Source organism: Ailuropoda melanoleuca, chromosome 3, assembly GCF_002007445.2.
Source record: "Ailuropoda melanoleuca isolate Jingjing chromosome 3, ASM200744v2, whole genome shotgun sequence".
Lineage (NCBI taxonomy): Eukaryota > Metazoa > Chordata > Mammalia > Carnivora > Ursidae > Ailuropoda > Ailuropoda melanoleuca.
Window position 1 is genome coordinate 7443140 of NC_048220.1, and position 16595 is coordinate 7459734.

Below are 16595 nucleotides of genomic sequence, written 5' to 3' on the forward strand. Positions count from 1 at the left end.
GCCCAAAGAAGCTTGTAATGGTGAAGAGCTTATAATTATGATTCTTTTAAATAACTACTTATATTTTAGGTGTTCTACAGCCAATTTTTAAAATACTGGTTTTTGAAAAGGAAAAACAAACTAGATTAATACAGAAAGTTTTGTTTTAGGACAAAGAAAACTCAGAATATTATTTAGTATAGTAAAAGATTTACTATAACCTCTGAGCTATAAAGTCTTAAGTGATAACTCGAAATTTCATGTAATCTGTTAAAACTTGCTTTACAAAAACCTGTGGATATAGATTTTAAATGCCAAGAGACAGACAGTGACACAATCCATTAATAATCTGTCAAAAATGAATGGATATGTGGTAATTTGTGACTTCTGTGTAATCACCTGTAAAAAATATATTGACCTTTTGTCTGGAATGTTCATATTCCAGGTTTTTTAACTTCTTTTCGTTGGTGGTGTCTTTTTATTTTTTTTCTTTTTGTCCTTGGTTTGCTATTTATAATACTGACAAAAGTCATAAAGGACCTATAATAATTGCATAGTGGATATTTGCTTTCTGATTGTCCAGTAAAACTTTGATAATGAGGCAATTTTTCCTTATCTATAAAGAAAGAGTAGTAAAATACAAAATTTACATTTTCAATGGAAATAGTTATAAGAATACTGTAACTTAAAAAAAATCTCTTCACAGAAACAATTCTGTTTAAAATGGTTTTAAATACTGGTGAAAAAAGTACTGGTATTTTTCATCCACTGATCATCTTTTGACTTGTACAGTCAGCTGTTTTCTGTTACAAATTAGCTTTTCTCCTTTACTAGAAAATATGTTTTAAATCTGGGAATAGACCATAACATTATGTTTTTAATCAAGTGATGTCTGCTAATATTTTAGTTACAAAGTAGGATTTGGGGTCAAAGTGAGGCCATTTAGTCTTGATCATATTTTAAGAAATTATGCCAAAAATGATATTGACTTTGTGTAATTCTTCAGTAATTTTCATAATATGTTTGGAAGACTACCACCTTTATTCCAGATACATTGAAATGTCCAAGTTTTCATATGGATTCTGTTTCCATGTTACTTAAACTGGTTATGTATACCAAATATATGACTGCAAAATAATCCAAAATTATTTGAGACCACACTATAGCCTTTAATTAATCTGACTCTTACTTAAATATTAGTTAAAATTTATTATGCAAGCAAAAACTTGTCAAGAAATAATTAAAATCCAGAATATCATGATTGATGAAAAAACCTGGTTATCATAATTTTAAGATTAATTTAAGTGGTATTTAGATAGTATTTACCTTTTAAAAATCAGCCTGGGTATAAATAAGGTACAACTTTTAAGATATAACGTGGATATATTTAGGTGCCTTTACTTTGTCAGAAATCAAAGATTTTATTATTTTGGTTTAAAAGTAGAAAGTAAACCAGTTTAATTCCCAATAACCGAGACAAGCAGAAGCAAAGATCTCCCAGATCTTTATAGAAAGGTGAAACAAAGATGTGCTCTGAGTGTATGTTCATCTATCCTGATTTGACAGAAAATGGTTCACTATGACATTGGGGTCTGGGAAAAGGAGGGTTTAAGCTGGGTGGGAGGATGGTGGGATTTGGGGGAAGTGTAAGAGGCACTCAGGAATCTTCCTAGAAGTAAAAGGACTCCCTGGGGGTGGAGGTAGAGGGGTGGGGTTGGGGAGACTTATTAGCTTTTATGTATTTCATGTTATTTTTAAGATGAATAAATGGGTCTGAATATAGTCACTACTTTTTTAAAGTCAGTCTTCTTTTTTTCCGAACATCCTGATCTTTCTAGCTCTTTCCATTCTTCTCTCTTACAGACCTTTATCTTTCAATCTCCCAGACAGGACAGGTAGACAAGGTATTGCTGACTTTGAGAAAACTGTACTTTAACAAAGGGAAAGCAAAATGATGTCAAAGGCAATTAATTATTTAGGCCAGACTCAAAAATTCTTTGTGTTAATGAACCCATGTAGTCCCTGTAGCCTATTTTTCATTCTAGTTTCTCCTTGTAGTTCCTTCATCTTTTATTAGACTTACTGTATTTTACTAGTGTTTCATTGATGTCATGTTTGTTCTGTTTTGTCTGCCTGCATTGTAAAAGGAAAGTTTAAATTTTTTGTTCTTTTTTTTAAACATCGTCATTTAACTGACAAATTACGTTTGTAGAAACGACATTTTACTTTGTATATAAAAATGTAGAGTTTATTTCAAAAATCATATGGTAAAATTAATCTCAATTTAACTCTCACAGATAGGTTTTTTCCCATCTTTCTCAATTAGGATTCTAACATAAAATTGCCTGCTGGGTTTTGGAAGCTGTGAATTTGAAAACCAAAAGCTGAAACTTTAGAGTTTTGCATACAAAATGAGAAGCAATGAAGGCTTAGAATAGTGACTTAAATAGTACTTTCCCCCCCACATAATGGTTTTCAGTTTCAAAGTCTTAACAGAATTGCTTTTATGGTTTTGACTAACAAGGGCATATTAAAAGTGGCCAACAAAAAGTATAAGTTAACAAATCTTCTAAAATTGAATTAAAAGTTCTAAAAATTGGAATTAAATATTTTGACCAAAATAAAATGGATTTCCAGGGTAGCAACCTTCTGACATCCAAATACCATAGTTAAGTAAGACTCAGTAAAATATTGTTAACCTTGGACATTTTTATAAAGCATATTGCCTCATATTGAAAATGTTTTTAATAGACTCCTAGCTTTATAAAACTAAATTTTCCCTGGCATTTCCTATGCCTTTTTTTTCACACCCTAAGTTAATTGTGTAAATTATTTTTAAAAAAATTTCAATCTAAATGGTGATGAACATTTTTTTTTGTACAAAGCTGTACCAAAATGAAAAATGAAAATGCTTATAGGCCTCCATTCAGAAATTTCGAAGTGAAAACCCTTTATTGAGTCCCAAAGAGGAAAAAAAAGTCTGTAAATTCAACAAGTTGAATTACCCACTTTACTAATTAGAAAACTGCCTCTGAGGGGCTCCTGGGTGGCACAGCGGTTAAGCATCAGGGCGTGATCCCGGCTTTATGGGATTGAGCCCCACATCAGGCTTCTCCACTATGAGCCTGCTTCTTCCTCTCCCGCTCCCCCTGCCTGTGTTCCCTCTCTCGCTGGCTGTCTGTATCTCTGTCAAATAAATAAATAAAATCTTTAAAAAGAAAGAAAGAAAGAAAGAAAAATGCCTCTGAGAATTTGGCATTGCTTTTTAGCCACTAAAGTATTACTTTCTGGGTATGTTTGAGAAGCGGCAACATACAGGTGGCTTTTTAATTTCTTGTCCCAAGATGGTAGGCTCTGTCCTGAAGCTGGGAGTACCACTTGTGGTCCTTAGAGCTGTATTACTTTACCCCTGGAATAGAAAATACGTAATTGTTTCCTTTATTCCACTGATCCAAATCACTGCCAGTTTCTGTGTTCTAGTATTTAATTTCTGTTAAATTGTCATTTTCTAGCAAAGAACCACTTGGGTCTTTAACTTCCATCACTAGAATTAGTAATTAGCTTTCTTCTTCTTTTTTTAAACCAAATATCTATTTTCAAGGAGCAGAGATAAGAAAAGTGGCCCTAATACAATGATGCTAGGAAGTCAGCTTGTGAATTGGTTCTGCTTCTTACCTTGACATGCAGTTTACTCTGTTCTACAAAATTATGGTGAGGACCCCCGAGTTCACTTGTAATGGTTGGAATTAGTCACATTAAATCCATGAATTGGGCATTGGTCTGCTGTATTACACAGGCAAATGCTATGCTAGAAATTAAAACTATAACTGAAGATTATATTAAATGGATTATATAATTTGGAAGGCTTTTACATTTTTAAATATTCTAATTTTGATAAAAAAATTTTTTATAAAATGTTGTAGTTCTTACTCACTAGAGGGTTGTCATTAGCATTTCTAACCTGTTTGTTTATAATTGGAATATTAAAGCACTGCCTTTAAAGCAAGGAGCAAGCCTATTACAGATTCCCAGATTAAGTTATTCTCCCTTACATTTAGAAATTAAAATATTGAATTTTTTGTTTTGCTCAAAACATGCATTCAAAAGCTGCCATTATTTTGTTAATGATTTTGAGTCTGAAACCATTTAATACTGTGTTTATTAATGTTGATGTTCTTTCACTTTGCTGTTAGGTCAAAATTATTAATGTGCATATAGCAACTTCCAGCAGGAAGGGTGGGTAAAGGTTTTAGTATGTACAAATTATTCCCACTACCATCTTACTCTGTATTTCAAGCTTGAAAAAATATTTTAAGATGGTAGGATAGTATTTTATGTCTTAGATGAAATAAATATCTAGATTGTTTCCTTTTCCCTTCGAGAAAGCTAATTGCTTATTGCATGAGGAAAAGGGAGCCTTCCGATTTGAAATATATTTTAGTAATGCTGCTTTTTCACTTTTGCTTGCACATATTTTGTTTATTTTTGGGTCTGGCAATTTAAAAACAAAATCAAAACCAAATCATATCCATCCATTACTATCTTTGTGATTCAAGTGCTTGAAATTTCCGAGAGTATGTCTGTATAAGTCTTCTATCTGTTTGGCCTCATTTTGGTATACTTGCAGACTTCATTTTGTTTTCTTTCTCTTAATTCTGTTGATTTATTTAATCTCATGGGAGAGAAAACATGACCATTCTTTTATATACTGTACTTCATTCTTTCATCCAATTCATACTCTTAACTGCTTTGGATCCATATATTTATTTTTGTTAGTGGAGTTGCTGCAGTTTACCTGCCATGGTGATGCTCGAGTATAACAACACAGATGGAAACAAGTTATTTCTCCAGTAGGGTTTCATTTTTATTTCTGCTTTGTGTCAGCTGTGTAATCTTAAATCTTTAAGAGCTATGATGTACTGTCAGAAATATCTTAATTTTACATTTTAAATTTTACATACTACTAACAAGTCAGGTAAGCTTAATTTCTGTAAATTAGCGTTCAAAAAAAAAAGAATTAGTAAAAGCTATCTTGTTGCTTTGAATGTATCTTACTGAAAAAAAAAAACTTAACTAAGTTGAAAATTATTTTATACCCCTCTGTTGGCAAACTGATCTCCTAATGGCAAATCACCTCTTTTACATTTTATTCTTTCATAAAAATGTTTCAGACTTCACTTTCATGGAAGTCTGAAAATGAAATTTGTTTTATAGCAGTTCTGGTGTTGACTACCTGAGAAGTCTTTTATTTTTAAGCTTAAGTTTTTATATATAGATAGCTCATTTAAGCATCTACTTATGGGTCAGCAGTTCTTTTTATATTTTTTTATATTTTATATTCTGCAAAATCCGATTTCTTAAAGTGTTAGTTTAATTAAAAATTGAAGTACACATCACAACTTTTTTATTTCCTACCATTTAAATTCCTGACAAAAGTATTGAACATGCTTGAGAAATAATTTGATTCTCTTAATTCATTTGCGTGTTCTGAATAGTTGCCATCCTTTGCATGTCTATGGCTTGCTGCTTATGTTTAGAGGAATTGTAGTTTGTTGTACTTAGAAACTTATTTTGGTTTTACATAATAAGAACTTGGCACATATATGCTATTTAAATCAATTGCTATATTGACTTTATGTATTCTTATTAGCAGCCAACAGTCAACACCATCTTTGGTCACAAAGAAACGACTTAATCTAAAGAAATTTAACAGGATGCATTTTTATTCTCATTTTCTTTGCACAAGTTCAGTTTAGCTGTTCATGGTACAGGGTATTACGGAAAGAAGCCTTCTTGATAATGACATTTAATTCAATGCTAAAAAAATTATTTTTACTGTTTATAAAAGTAAAATCATAGCATCCAGTAAAACATATATACGCATCTACCTTCTCTCTCTCTCTTTCTCAATAATAAAAATCCTCTAATAATTCATGCCTTTTAAAATATTTGTATTCACATATCTTATCAATACTTTTTATAGTCTGCTTATCATTTGTACCCTGTATAGACTCATCCAAGTAAAAATAGTGGCAAATTGGTTTTTTAATTAGAAAAATTACAAAATTCTTCTACCTGGAAAACTGATACCAGTTCCAGGATGTCTGTAATTTTGTAAAATAATTTTTGTTGCTTGGCCAACAACATACTTTTGGGTAAAAGGAAGAGAGCTTTGACAAGATGGTAAAGCTCTTTGAACTGGATCCTTCTTTGATCCTAAGCCATTCTAAATTTTGGTAGCTAGATGTTGAACTTGAAATAATCAGGTTAAGGACCCTTTTGAATATGATTCATGCTACCCTAAACAGTATTTATTCCTATCTCCAACATCTTTGGGGGGTATTAAAGTAACTGCATTGCTTCAGGTAGGTATAAATGTAGGGGTCAATCAAAAACAACTTACTTCCATTCAATTATAAAAATTAAATACTCCAGCCCTGTTCATTCTTTAATTGGATATGGAGTGTTTCATTTATATCATTGCCTGTGTGGACCATACCTACTATTAATACTATTTTACTGATTTTTCTATTATTTCCAATTCTGACTTGATAATCCGTGGCTTTTACTTCATTGCTTAACAATGTTTGTATCCTTTATTCAGCAAATAGTTTACACTGGCCTATTTTGTATCAGTCCAAGATTTTTCTCAGGTAACAGCTTTATTATTATTATTATTTTAATTAAAAAAGAGGTAGGATTACATAAGAGAAAAAAACCTAAAATTTCAAAAAGGGACATTAAAACTAGTAATTCTAATTACACAGACATTGCCTCATATATGTGATCTAAGCAAAGTGGAAGATTTGTTTTTGTTACCTAATTGTCTGCTTTTGTCAAGATGATGTATGCCACTGAATTCAGATGTGTTTGTTGGCTTTATTATATCACCTGAATAAAAATTGATGAAATCTAAATCTAACTTAAACCATAAAAGTATGAAGACTGTTGTAGCTATTTGAGACAGATGATAAATATGCATTTTTCTTTTATTTTTGCTCATATTTTCTTTCAAAATTATTTCACAAATTATAAATTTTCCTATAAAATGAAAGTGAAATATTGTACACTAATGCTACTAGAAGTCTTAAAATTCATTTATTTAATATAAAATAAATAGTACCTTTTGCATTTATGCTATTCTTTCTCCAAATTTGTATATTGTAAGCTGAACATATGTTGTTGGATCTACTTTATGTGACAAAGTATTTTTAATCATTATATTTTTTCTAACGCATCAAAGGTTGGAAAGATCCTTTTGTTGCAGTTTCATTTTTAGGCAGAACATCTTCTCTTTGGACTGAGGCTTTACTTTAAAAGCCTGATTTTTTTTTTCTGAGTGTTTTAGAATTCCCTAGAAAAGTTTAGAAGAGCCTCCACAATTCAAATAATTTTTTAAAAAGTTTGTTTTGAAGTGTTTTAAGGGTTTGGCCCTAAGTAAAGAAACTAAACAAGTATGATCTGTTACTTCCAGTTTTTATTTCATAGCATATTTTGATAATAAATGCTGTTTCAAAAGCAAAAAAAAACAAATCTATCATGATTGTTGCAAGAGATGTTTAAAAAGGAAACTAATATAAAATATGCTTTGTGCTTGTATCATAAGTCAGTAAGTCAGGATGTAGGTGAAGGTCTACTTTTTGTCATTTGCATATTGGATGTGATCTCTAAGTAGTACAGGCTAATTTGTATCTAAATTTTTCCGTTCTTATCATTGCATGTATTCACTGTATTTTTTAATGTGTCAACTGTTTTCTCTTTATAGATTAGAATTTCGAAGTAACCATCCCATACCAATTCAAACTACCATCTGGTCTCTAAGCTTGTTATATGAAAATCTTTTATCATTGTCCTCCATTTTTAGTGTTTTTTGATGAGCTACACCTGAGTTGTACATTTTCTTTTTCTTTTATTTGCCTCTGTATACAGGCTGGCTTAGCGGGAGCTCCAGCCCGTGCTGTCTCAGCTGTAAAGAATATGAATCTTCCTGAGATCCCAAGAAATATTAACATTGGTGACATCAGTATAAAAGTGCCAAACCTGCCCTCTTTTAAATAAAAAATTAAAAAGGCCACTCCCAGGTAAAATCCAGGGGGAAAAGTCATCTAAGTTTACCATGCAGTTGTTTACCAAAAATAGAGGAGGAGAGTCTTAACTTTTGCTCTTGGATTTAAGTCAAGGTACTGTATAAAAGTTGTGTAAAATCGGTATGGAAGTTCAATGTTTCTTTTCTTGCTCAGTGGTTTTGAAGAAATTGAGTAGTTCCAGTGTGATATTTCTCTTTCTTTTCTAAACTGCATTCCTGTGCCCACCTAAGGCATGCCTCTATGTATTGGCTACTACAGTATTTCAAAAAGTGTTTGAGACATTTCTTTAAATTATGTACAATCCAAAATGTTGGTGTTTTGTATGGATCACAAGTGCAGCATTCCATAATTCTTTCTGTCATTTGTCACAATTGTTATTTAAAGAACCAAGTATGTATTGCATGAAAACATTATGACCTTTTCCTCTTAGTTTAAATAAACTCCAAGGTAACTGGACTTCTAAAGCACCTTTCTGTTTGCCTGATATCTACTTTAGCAATAATTTTTTTACAACCCTCTGACTCAACAAAGTAAATAAAAGTATATTTTATCACTGTTAAACAGCTGTTGGTATTGATTTATTTAATTCATACTGATGTTTTTAATATCCAAAAACTCACTAAATTATTCTAAAACTCAGTTATTTAATTCATACTGATGTTTGTAATATCCAAAAACTCACTAAATTATTCTAAAACTCAGTTATTTCACAAGTGTATCGGGTAGTATGTTGTGTACAGATGTGTGGTTGGAAATGACAAATCTTTTTCTAAAATCCATATTGAGGAATTACAAAACCTACTTTATGCAGATAGGTGTAAGTTTTTCATCTGCTTTCTGCTCAGATGATAAAAAATAATTTTGGCAAATACCTAGTTGCTTTTGAACACAAAACCCTGTGGGGCTCCACCTGACTGTTCCATCCCAAAGTCAAAGCTGAAGTGTTTAATTACGTTTTAACAGTCTCCTATTCTGATTTCCCATTATTGGCCCACATTTTCTTATTTGGTTTTATCTTCTGAACCATGAATGGGGTTCCTCTTCCAGTTAGACCAAGGTGGGTATTTTGTTGTTGTTGTTGTTGTTTTACAGTTCTAGTCCTCCCCGAATGTTCTCTTTGACACATTTCCTTAGATTTGTGGCATGTATGAATTTTACCCCATGGGCCCTGGAATGTAAGAGAAGTCACTTTATTTTTTCTAAATAACATTTATCTAAGTCTGAGCTTCCTTCTATTGAGGCCATAGAAATTCAGTCTGTGATTATTAGGATTTCCGTCAGTTCAGAGATGTGTAAAAGCTCTGCAAAGCAGAACATTCAGGGTAGTCCCTGGTCTTTGGTCATTTGACAAATGTTTTTTAAATGCCTACTGTGCCAGCTCTCGTGGAGCTATAAACAGTACCACAGAGTGCCTGGCAGTATTTCCCCCTTTTTCTTTTCCCTTTGTTTTGGGGGGAAAATTGTGAGAAGTTTAAGTTTGGGTTTGATTAGGATTCCCCAAAATTAGGGAAACTTTTGGGCCAATTATTAGTTTTACCTCAAGAAATAATCAAAAGGATTTCATCTCCCATTATATTCTAGTAAGAAAAAGAAAACTGTGAATGACAAAAATAGGCAAGTCATGGAAAGCTGTATCTCAGTAGCCAAGGCATACGTAGAGATGCTTAATTTCACGAGTAGTCAGAGAATGCAAGTTAAAAGGAGAATTAGATTTTATTTTCACTCGTCATATGAGCAAAAATTAGAACAGGTGACAACATCCAATGCTGAAGACGATGTGAGGAATGAGAACAGTCAGATGTTGCTGATGGAAATGTAATGTATTCTTAACATTTTTTGAAAGCATATGCCAAGCTTTGTGAAAAAATTTTTTTGAAAGATATATTTATTTATTTTTGAGGGAGAGAGAGCACATGAGCATGGGGAAGGGGCCAGAGAGGATGGGAGAGGAAGAGGGAAAGAATCCCAAGCATATTCCACGCTGAGTGTGGACCCCAATATGGGGCTCGATCTCACGACCCACGAGATCATGACCTGAGCCAAAAGGAAGAGTTGGATGTTCAACCAACTGAGCCACCTGTGCGCCCCAACTTTGTGAAAATTTTTAGAAGTATACATTTCACACACACCCATGACCCACTCTGAGGACTCTGTTCATATAGAATCTTATGGAACTATCAAAATGAGAAATAGCTGTGACATTGCTACAAATTGATCCCTAGAATAGACCGTTAAGTGCAAAAAGCAATTAAGTAAAACATTTATATATGGTATTATTTTAGTAGTCGAGATTCTCCAGAGAAATAGAGTCAGTAAGATGACAGTGTATTCACTGATTTTCCTCAATAAACCAGTCATAAGTTGAGGATATCCTAAGTCAAAGATGCATTTAATAAACCTAACCTACTGAACATCAAAGCTTAGCCTACCCTACCTTAAACACGCTCAGCATGTTTGCGTGAGTTTACAGTTGGGCAAAATTAGCTCAGCAAAGCTAATTTTCTAATAAAGTGTTGAATGTCTCATGTAGTTTATCGAATACACTCAGTACTCAGTACACTCAGTGAAAGACAGAATGGTTATATGGGTAGAATGGTCCTAAATGTATTGGTTGGTTTACGTTCGTGCTTGCATGGCTGACTGGGAGCTGGGGCTTGCTGCTGCCTAGATTCACAAGACCGTATTGTACTGCATATCGCCAGCCAGGGGAAAGATAAACGTTCAAAATTTCAAGTACAGTTTCTACTGAGTGCATATTGCTTTTGCACCATCATAAAGTTGAAAATTTGTAAGTTGTGTCATTATAAGTTGGAGACTTTTGTATAATAAGATTAACATCATTTTTTATTTTTTTTAATGTTTTTTTATTATATTATGTTAGTCACCATACAGTACATCCCCGGTTTCCAATGTAAAGTTCGATGATTCATTAGTTGCGTATAACACCCAGTGCACCATGCAATACGTGCCCTCCTTAGTACCCATCACCCGTCTATCCCATTCCCCCACTCCCCTCCCCTCTGAGGCCCTCAGTTAAGATTAACATCATTTAAATCAATAGGCTGAGTAAAGCAGATTGTTCTTCCTCATGTGGATGGGTCTCGTCCAGTCAGTTGAAGGCCTGAATAGAATAAAAGGGCTTATTCACATCCAAATAAGAGATTTCCTTCTACCTAACTGTCTTCAAATTGGAATATCAGCTTTTCCCTGCCTTCAGAAAAACTGACTCCTCAGCTTATCCTGGGTCTCAGACCTGCCAACCTTTAGATCGGAATCGATCTGGGCTCTCCTGGTTCTCAGGCCCTCGGACTTGGACTGGAACTCCATCTTCGGCTCTCTTAAATCTCAGATTGCTGACTCACTCTGAGGATCTTGGGGCTTGTCAGCCTTTGTAATCATTTAGGCCAATTGCTTTTAATAAATCTCTTTAAATAAAATCATGATGTTGGTGATATTTTTAAAATAACATATGAGATTTATTATAAGAATCAGTTCGATTCTGAAGGCAGAAAAAGCCAGTGTCCCAGTTTGAAGACAGGCAGGAGGAACTCTCTCCTACTTGGCTGAGGGTCAGCCTTTTTATTTGTTTCACATCTTTGACTGATTGGGTGAGGCCCACCCACATTGGCAAGCACTATCTGCTTTACTCAGTATACTGACTTGAATGTTAATTTTATCCAAAAACCCTCACAGAAGTACCCACGATGTTTAAGCAAATATCTGGGCACCCCTGTGGCCTAGTCAGGTTGATGCATAAAATTAACCATCACAATAGGCTACCAATTATCTAAGAAAAAGAATGAGTGTGTGTGTGTATGTAGTGTGTGCATGTATTATTTATATTTTTAAGTGGAAGGATACACTATATTTAAAAAAATATCATCTATAGCGAGAGGGAGGAACGGCAGAAATTGGGGATAGAAACTAGACTTCTCAGAAGGTTCTAGGGTGCATCCTTTAGGGCTGAAGCACTCATTCCCTCAGCTGCTGGCAGAGTTGGTGGCTGAGCACACTTAGAATATCCACCCGCTGAAGAGAGTTCATTCACCTGAGTCCTGACTCTTCTCCAAAGATATCCTACATCCAGATTATAAAAGCCCAGCCTCCATGCCTAAGGCAGGACAACTCTGCAAGGCCATCTCAGCTCCAGAGCTACCTGTGAGATCAGCGGAGGCCTTTGTCGTGACTGCATTGCTACTTACCTCTTTTTGTCTGCCTCATCGTACTTCCTGCAGACACTCACAGGTTTGATCCCAATGGCATACCACAGTGGATGTCTTGCATGCAAATCTCCGTCTCAGTCTGTTTTTTCAGGGAAGCCTGTCTAAGGCAGCAATAGCCAAGAATGGTCTCAGGAAGCAGATTCTAAAATGAGATTTTGGAGCTGGGTCACCCACTGGCAGGCTGGCGATGGAGGATCCTGTTACCGGTGGCACATGAAGCACGGATCACCACCGCCAGGCCGTAGCAATTGTTGAAGCTTTCACTCGTGCTTAACTGGAATGGGATACTGGGAATGCTCCAGTAGGGACAATGTCTTGGGCCTCAGAGAAGTTCAAGAGAAGTAGTAATTACAAAGAGTATGGAATTGGATGTTGGTTGTGGGGTCAGTCAATGCATTCGAGAAATGCTGAGGGTGATTAATCACCAATTAAAGGCCATGTATAGAAAGCCAGAGGGCTTCCTTGACAGCGTATAGAGACACTCATCTCATGCAGCTGGAGGATGGAAAACGCTGAGGGTCAGGGCCAGGACTTTAAGATGGACAGAGCTCAAGAGAAGATTGGATTCCAGCACCATCCTGTCTGCTAAGCCAAGGTCAGAGACATGGTTGGAAAGAAGTAGGACCGAAACTTGGGATGAGGACATCTGGGTTGATACATCCAAAAATCTTGGATATTGGACCTGCGGAAGTAGCCCACTTCTTCCTGTTAAGCTACCACTCGCTGGCTTCCTCTCCCTTGCTTGAAGAGGAGCATTAACTTGTGCCTCGCAGGATAACATGTACCCTCCTCAGGATTGCCTCACATGCTCTGACACTAAGCCAAAAACTAGGGTGAAGAAGACCCAGCACAAGGCTCAGTCAGGTGGTGGGCCTGCCAACGTGGCCATAGAACCTTGCCCAAATAAGCTCAGAGGAGCCGAGAGAGAGTACATATGAGCCTAGATCCTGAGGATTCTGGGTCGAGGGGGAAGGAACATAAAGTTGGATGAGAGAGAGTTTATTTATATGTAAGCACTTAACAATGATGGAAGATTTAGCTCTGACAGAGACTCAGGGAGACAGTGCCGATACACAGCTAGGGTAGTTCTTGGAAACTTGGAGAAAGCCTTAGCCACTCAGCTTGCCCAGCTAAGTATCACAGAACTTCCAAGACAGGGGAAGAAAGGATCAAGAAGCTTGGAGAAGTGTGTGCATTAGACTGAATATACTGTGTAATATAAGACGGCATAGAGGTTCCTCCGTGTACCAGAGCAACACGGAATGTTCTGTTTAAAGGAACGCCATCGTTTAGAAGTTCAGTACAGGCTGTCTTCTGAAGGTCAGGGCTGACGGTAGGAAATACTGTTACAGAGTTGAGCCCTGATAACAATGAGGATGATGAGATCCTGCAATAATAGATTCTAGGCTGTGGCACTTAACTGTCAGGACCAATATGGGTAGATTATCTTAATGAACTACAAGGTCAGAGTGGCTGGCAGCCAAAGGTCCTGATTTCCAGAGAGCAGATCTGCCTCTGCTTCAGTAGGTACAAGATGGTCAGCTCATAAGGGCATTGGGCAATCTGTATAGCCAAAAAATGGATGATCAGGAGGCCGAGAGCACCCACCACAATAAAAAGCCATGAACTCTTATCCAGATTCTGATCCTGAGCCAGTTCTCAGACCCAGAGTTCACTCACTGACAGAAATACCAAATCTCCAGGAGGGAAGACCTTGCTTACCATCATGGCACGTGCCTATGGTATGCTTCCCTAAAGGAACTTAGTGGTAACCATACACTGGGAAATGGAAAATACCCAATATTCTGAGTAGTATTAGGCCCAGTTTCCAAGGTGACAGTGATAACTAGGGATCAGCCATCACGCATCCTTGCCCCCTTTACAGTGGGATCATATTGGGGCTAGGTAATAAATTCAGTCCTGGACCAGGTCTAGCTCCTAGTCCACTGGGTTCAAAAATCCACCTAGCAGTGATTTTACTCATCCCTGAATATATCTAACTGGCATCAACACAGTGTTTGGGGAAAAAGTACTCCTAGTGGCTCCTTAGTCTGCAGAGTAAGAGCTACTGTAGAAAGGAAGACCAAGTGGAAGCTTCGAAATTGCCTCCATACTCTCAGCCATGATAGTAAATAAATAGCAGTATTACATCTTGGGTAGAAGAGAAAGATTAAGAAGAGAAAGACCTAAATGGTGCAAGAATGGTGGTCTCCACTGCATACCCCCTGAACTGTCTAGTCTGTTCCCTGCAGATGGATCTTGGAGGATGACAGGCGGCCACTGCAAACTTGACCAAGTTGTAGCCCCATCTGTTGCCAGATGTGGTATCTTTGTTAGGGGAGGTTAACAAGGCCTCATGTAGGTGGAATGTGGCCACCAATCTGGTAAATGCCTTCTTTTTCACCTCTGATAGGAGGGACAGAAAGTTGATGTTACAGATACACAACAGTGTACCATGAATGCTAATTCACCTGCCCTCAATAATAATACAGTCACAAAGGATCTGAATCATCATCTGTCATAACATCACATTGGTTCACATACCGATAACATTGCGTTACTTGAGCTGGATGAACAAGGAGTTGCAAGCACGTTGAAGACCTTGAAGATGCATGCCCTCCCTGGTGGTAGATGAGCCCTCTGAAGAATCAGGGGCCTACCATATCAGGAACATCTTTAGGGATCCAGTGATATAGGATGTTCCAGGATATCCCTTTCAAAGTAAAAAAGTATCACACAACTCCCCGACTCTGAGGCAAGCACAGGGTTGATAGGCCTCTTCAGACTGGGGGCAGCATATTTCATCCTGGGAACACTGTTCTAGTCCATTTACACAAATAGCTTCTAGCTTGGAGTGAGGCCCACAACAGAAGAGGGATCTGCCATAAGTCCAGGTTGCAATGCAAGTGATCGTTCCTCTTGGACCATATTGCCTGACAGACCCAATGATATAGGAGGTGTCAGCGATGGAAAATGATCGCATGTGGTGTCTGACATGACCCAGTTGGAGAAATACAAAATACACTTCCTATGAGTCAGCAACCATACCTTGCCTGCTGCCGTGCAAAATTACACATCATTTGAAACACAGTTCCTTGGGTGCATCTGATCTGGGAAATGATCATGCATCCAGAATGGAGTTAGGATCTGCCAGACTCACAGGATCATAAGGTTAGGTGGGCCCAGCAACAATGTGTAGGAAGATACAAGTGATACATGGGAAAGGATGGGGCCAGAGGACACAGATAAGCTGCACAAGTCCTAGCCCCAATTTCATTTTCCAGTAATGACCAGTGCCTCCTTCAGCTCCAGGGAAAGATAATGGTGAGGAGAAATCCTTCCCATATGCAGAACTTTGGGTTGAATACATGGACATCCTCTCTGTGAAAAGTGGCCCAAGGACTCCTAGGCAGTAGCGGATCGTTTGGCTGATTAGCCAAAGGCCTGGAAAGAGAAAGATTGGAAGATGAGGGATGAGAAGATTTGGGAAAAAGGCACGTGGATAAATCCATAGGAGTGAGCATGAAAACACGAAGATTGTTGAATCGTGTGTTAGCCATCAGAGACATCATCTGTCACAGAAGAGACACTATACTACCAAGTAGAATGACTCAGCTCTGTCCTGGACACTACAGTGTTAGTACAATGGGAGCCTGAACAGAGTAGCGGAAAGGTGGAGGTTACACATGGGTCCACCAGCGTGGGCTCCTTCTCACCAAGGCCAATTTAGCTACGGTTTGTGTCAATTGTGTCAGACCAACACTGAGCCCCTGATAACAGCACCTTCCTTTGTGGAAATCAGGCAGCTACTTGGTGGCAAGTAACCTTGGCCCCCTTCCATCTTTGAAAAGGGAATGAATTAATCCTGACTAGAATTGACCCACATTCTGGTATGAGTTTACCTTTCCCAGCTGCATGGCCTCAGCCAACATCACTATCCAAGGACTTACAAAGGGTTTGATTGGTCTCCTATGTAGGATCCTACATACCATCATAAAGGACCCAAGAATCCACTTTACAGCAAAGGAGGCAGAGCAGTAAACACAGAAGAGTGAGAGCAAACTCAGAAGATTGCTGGGCTAATAGAATGATGGAATAGCTTTTTTAAAAGGCACACCTGAGGCAACAGGTTGGAGGTGATAACCTCGCAAAGATAGGACAACGTTCTCCAGGATGAAACATATACTCTACATCAGCAATCATTATATGGTACTCTGCTCTCAGTAGGTGTACTGCATGGGTCCAGGTACCCCGGGTAGAAGTAGGCATAACCCTCCCAGTGACCCACCAGGGGAATTTCTGCTTC

At 37.0% G+C, this 16595-nt stretch overlaps 1 protein-coding gene across 4 annotated transcripts in view; it reads left to right on the top strand.

The window, feature by feature from the left end:
• Window positions 1-8627, top strand: part of AP3S1 (adaptor related protein complex 3 subunit sigma 1) — a 69664-nt gene extending 61037 nt beyond the window's left edge. For 2 of the 4 annotated variants that reach the window (XM_034655897.1, XM_034655896.1), the window contains one exon: window positions 1843-7901. In XM_034655897.1, the coding sequence (XP_034511788.1) occupies window positions 1843-1878 (36 nt within the window). In that variant the 3' untranslated portion in view covers window positions 1879-7901. The other 2 variants (XM_034655895.1, XM_034655894.1) reach the window with 1 other exon arrangement.
• Window positions 8628-16595: the final 7968 nt, after the last annotated feature.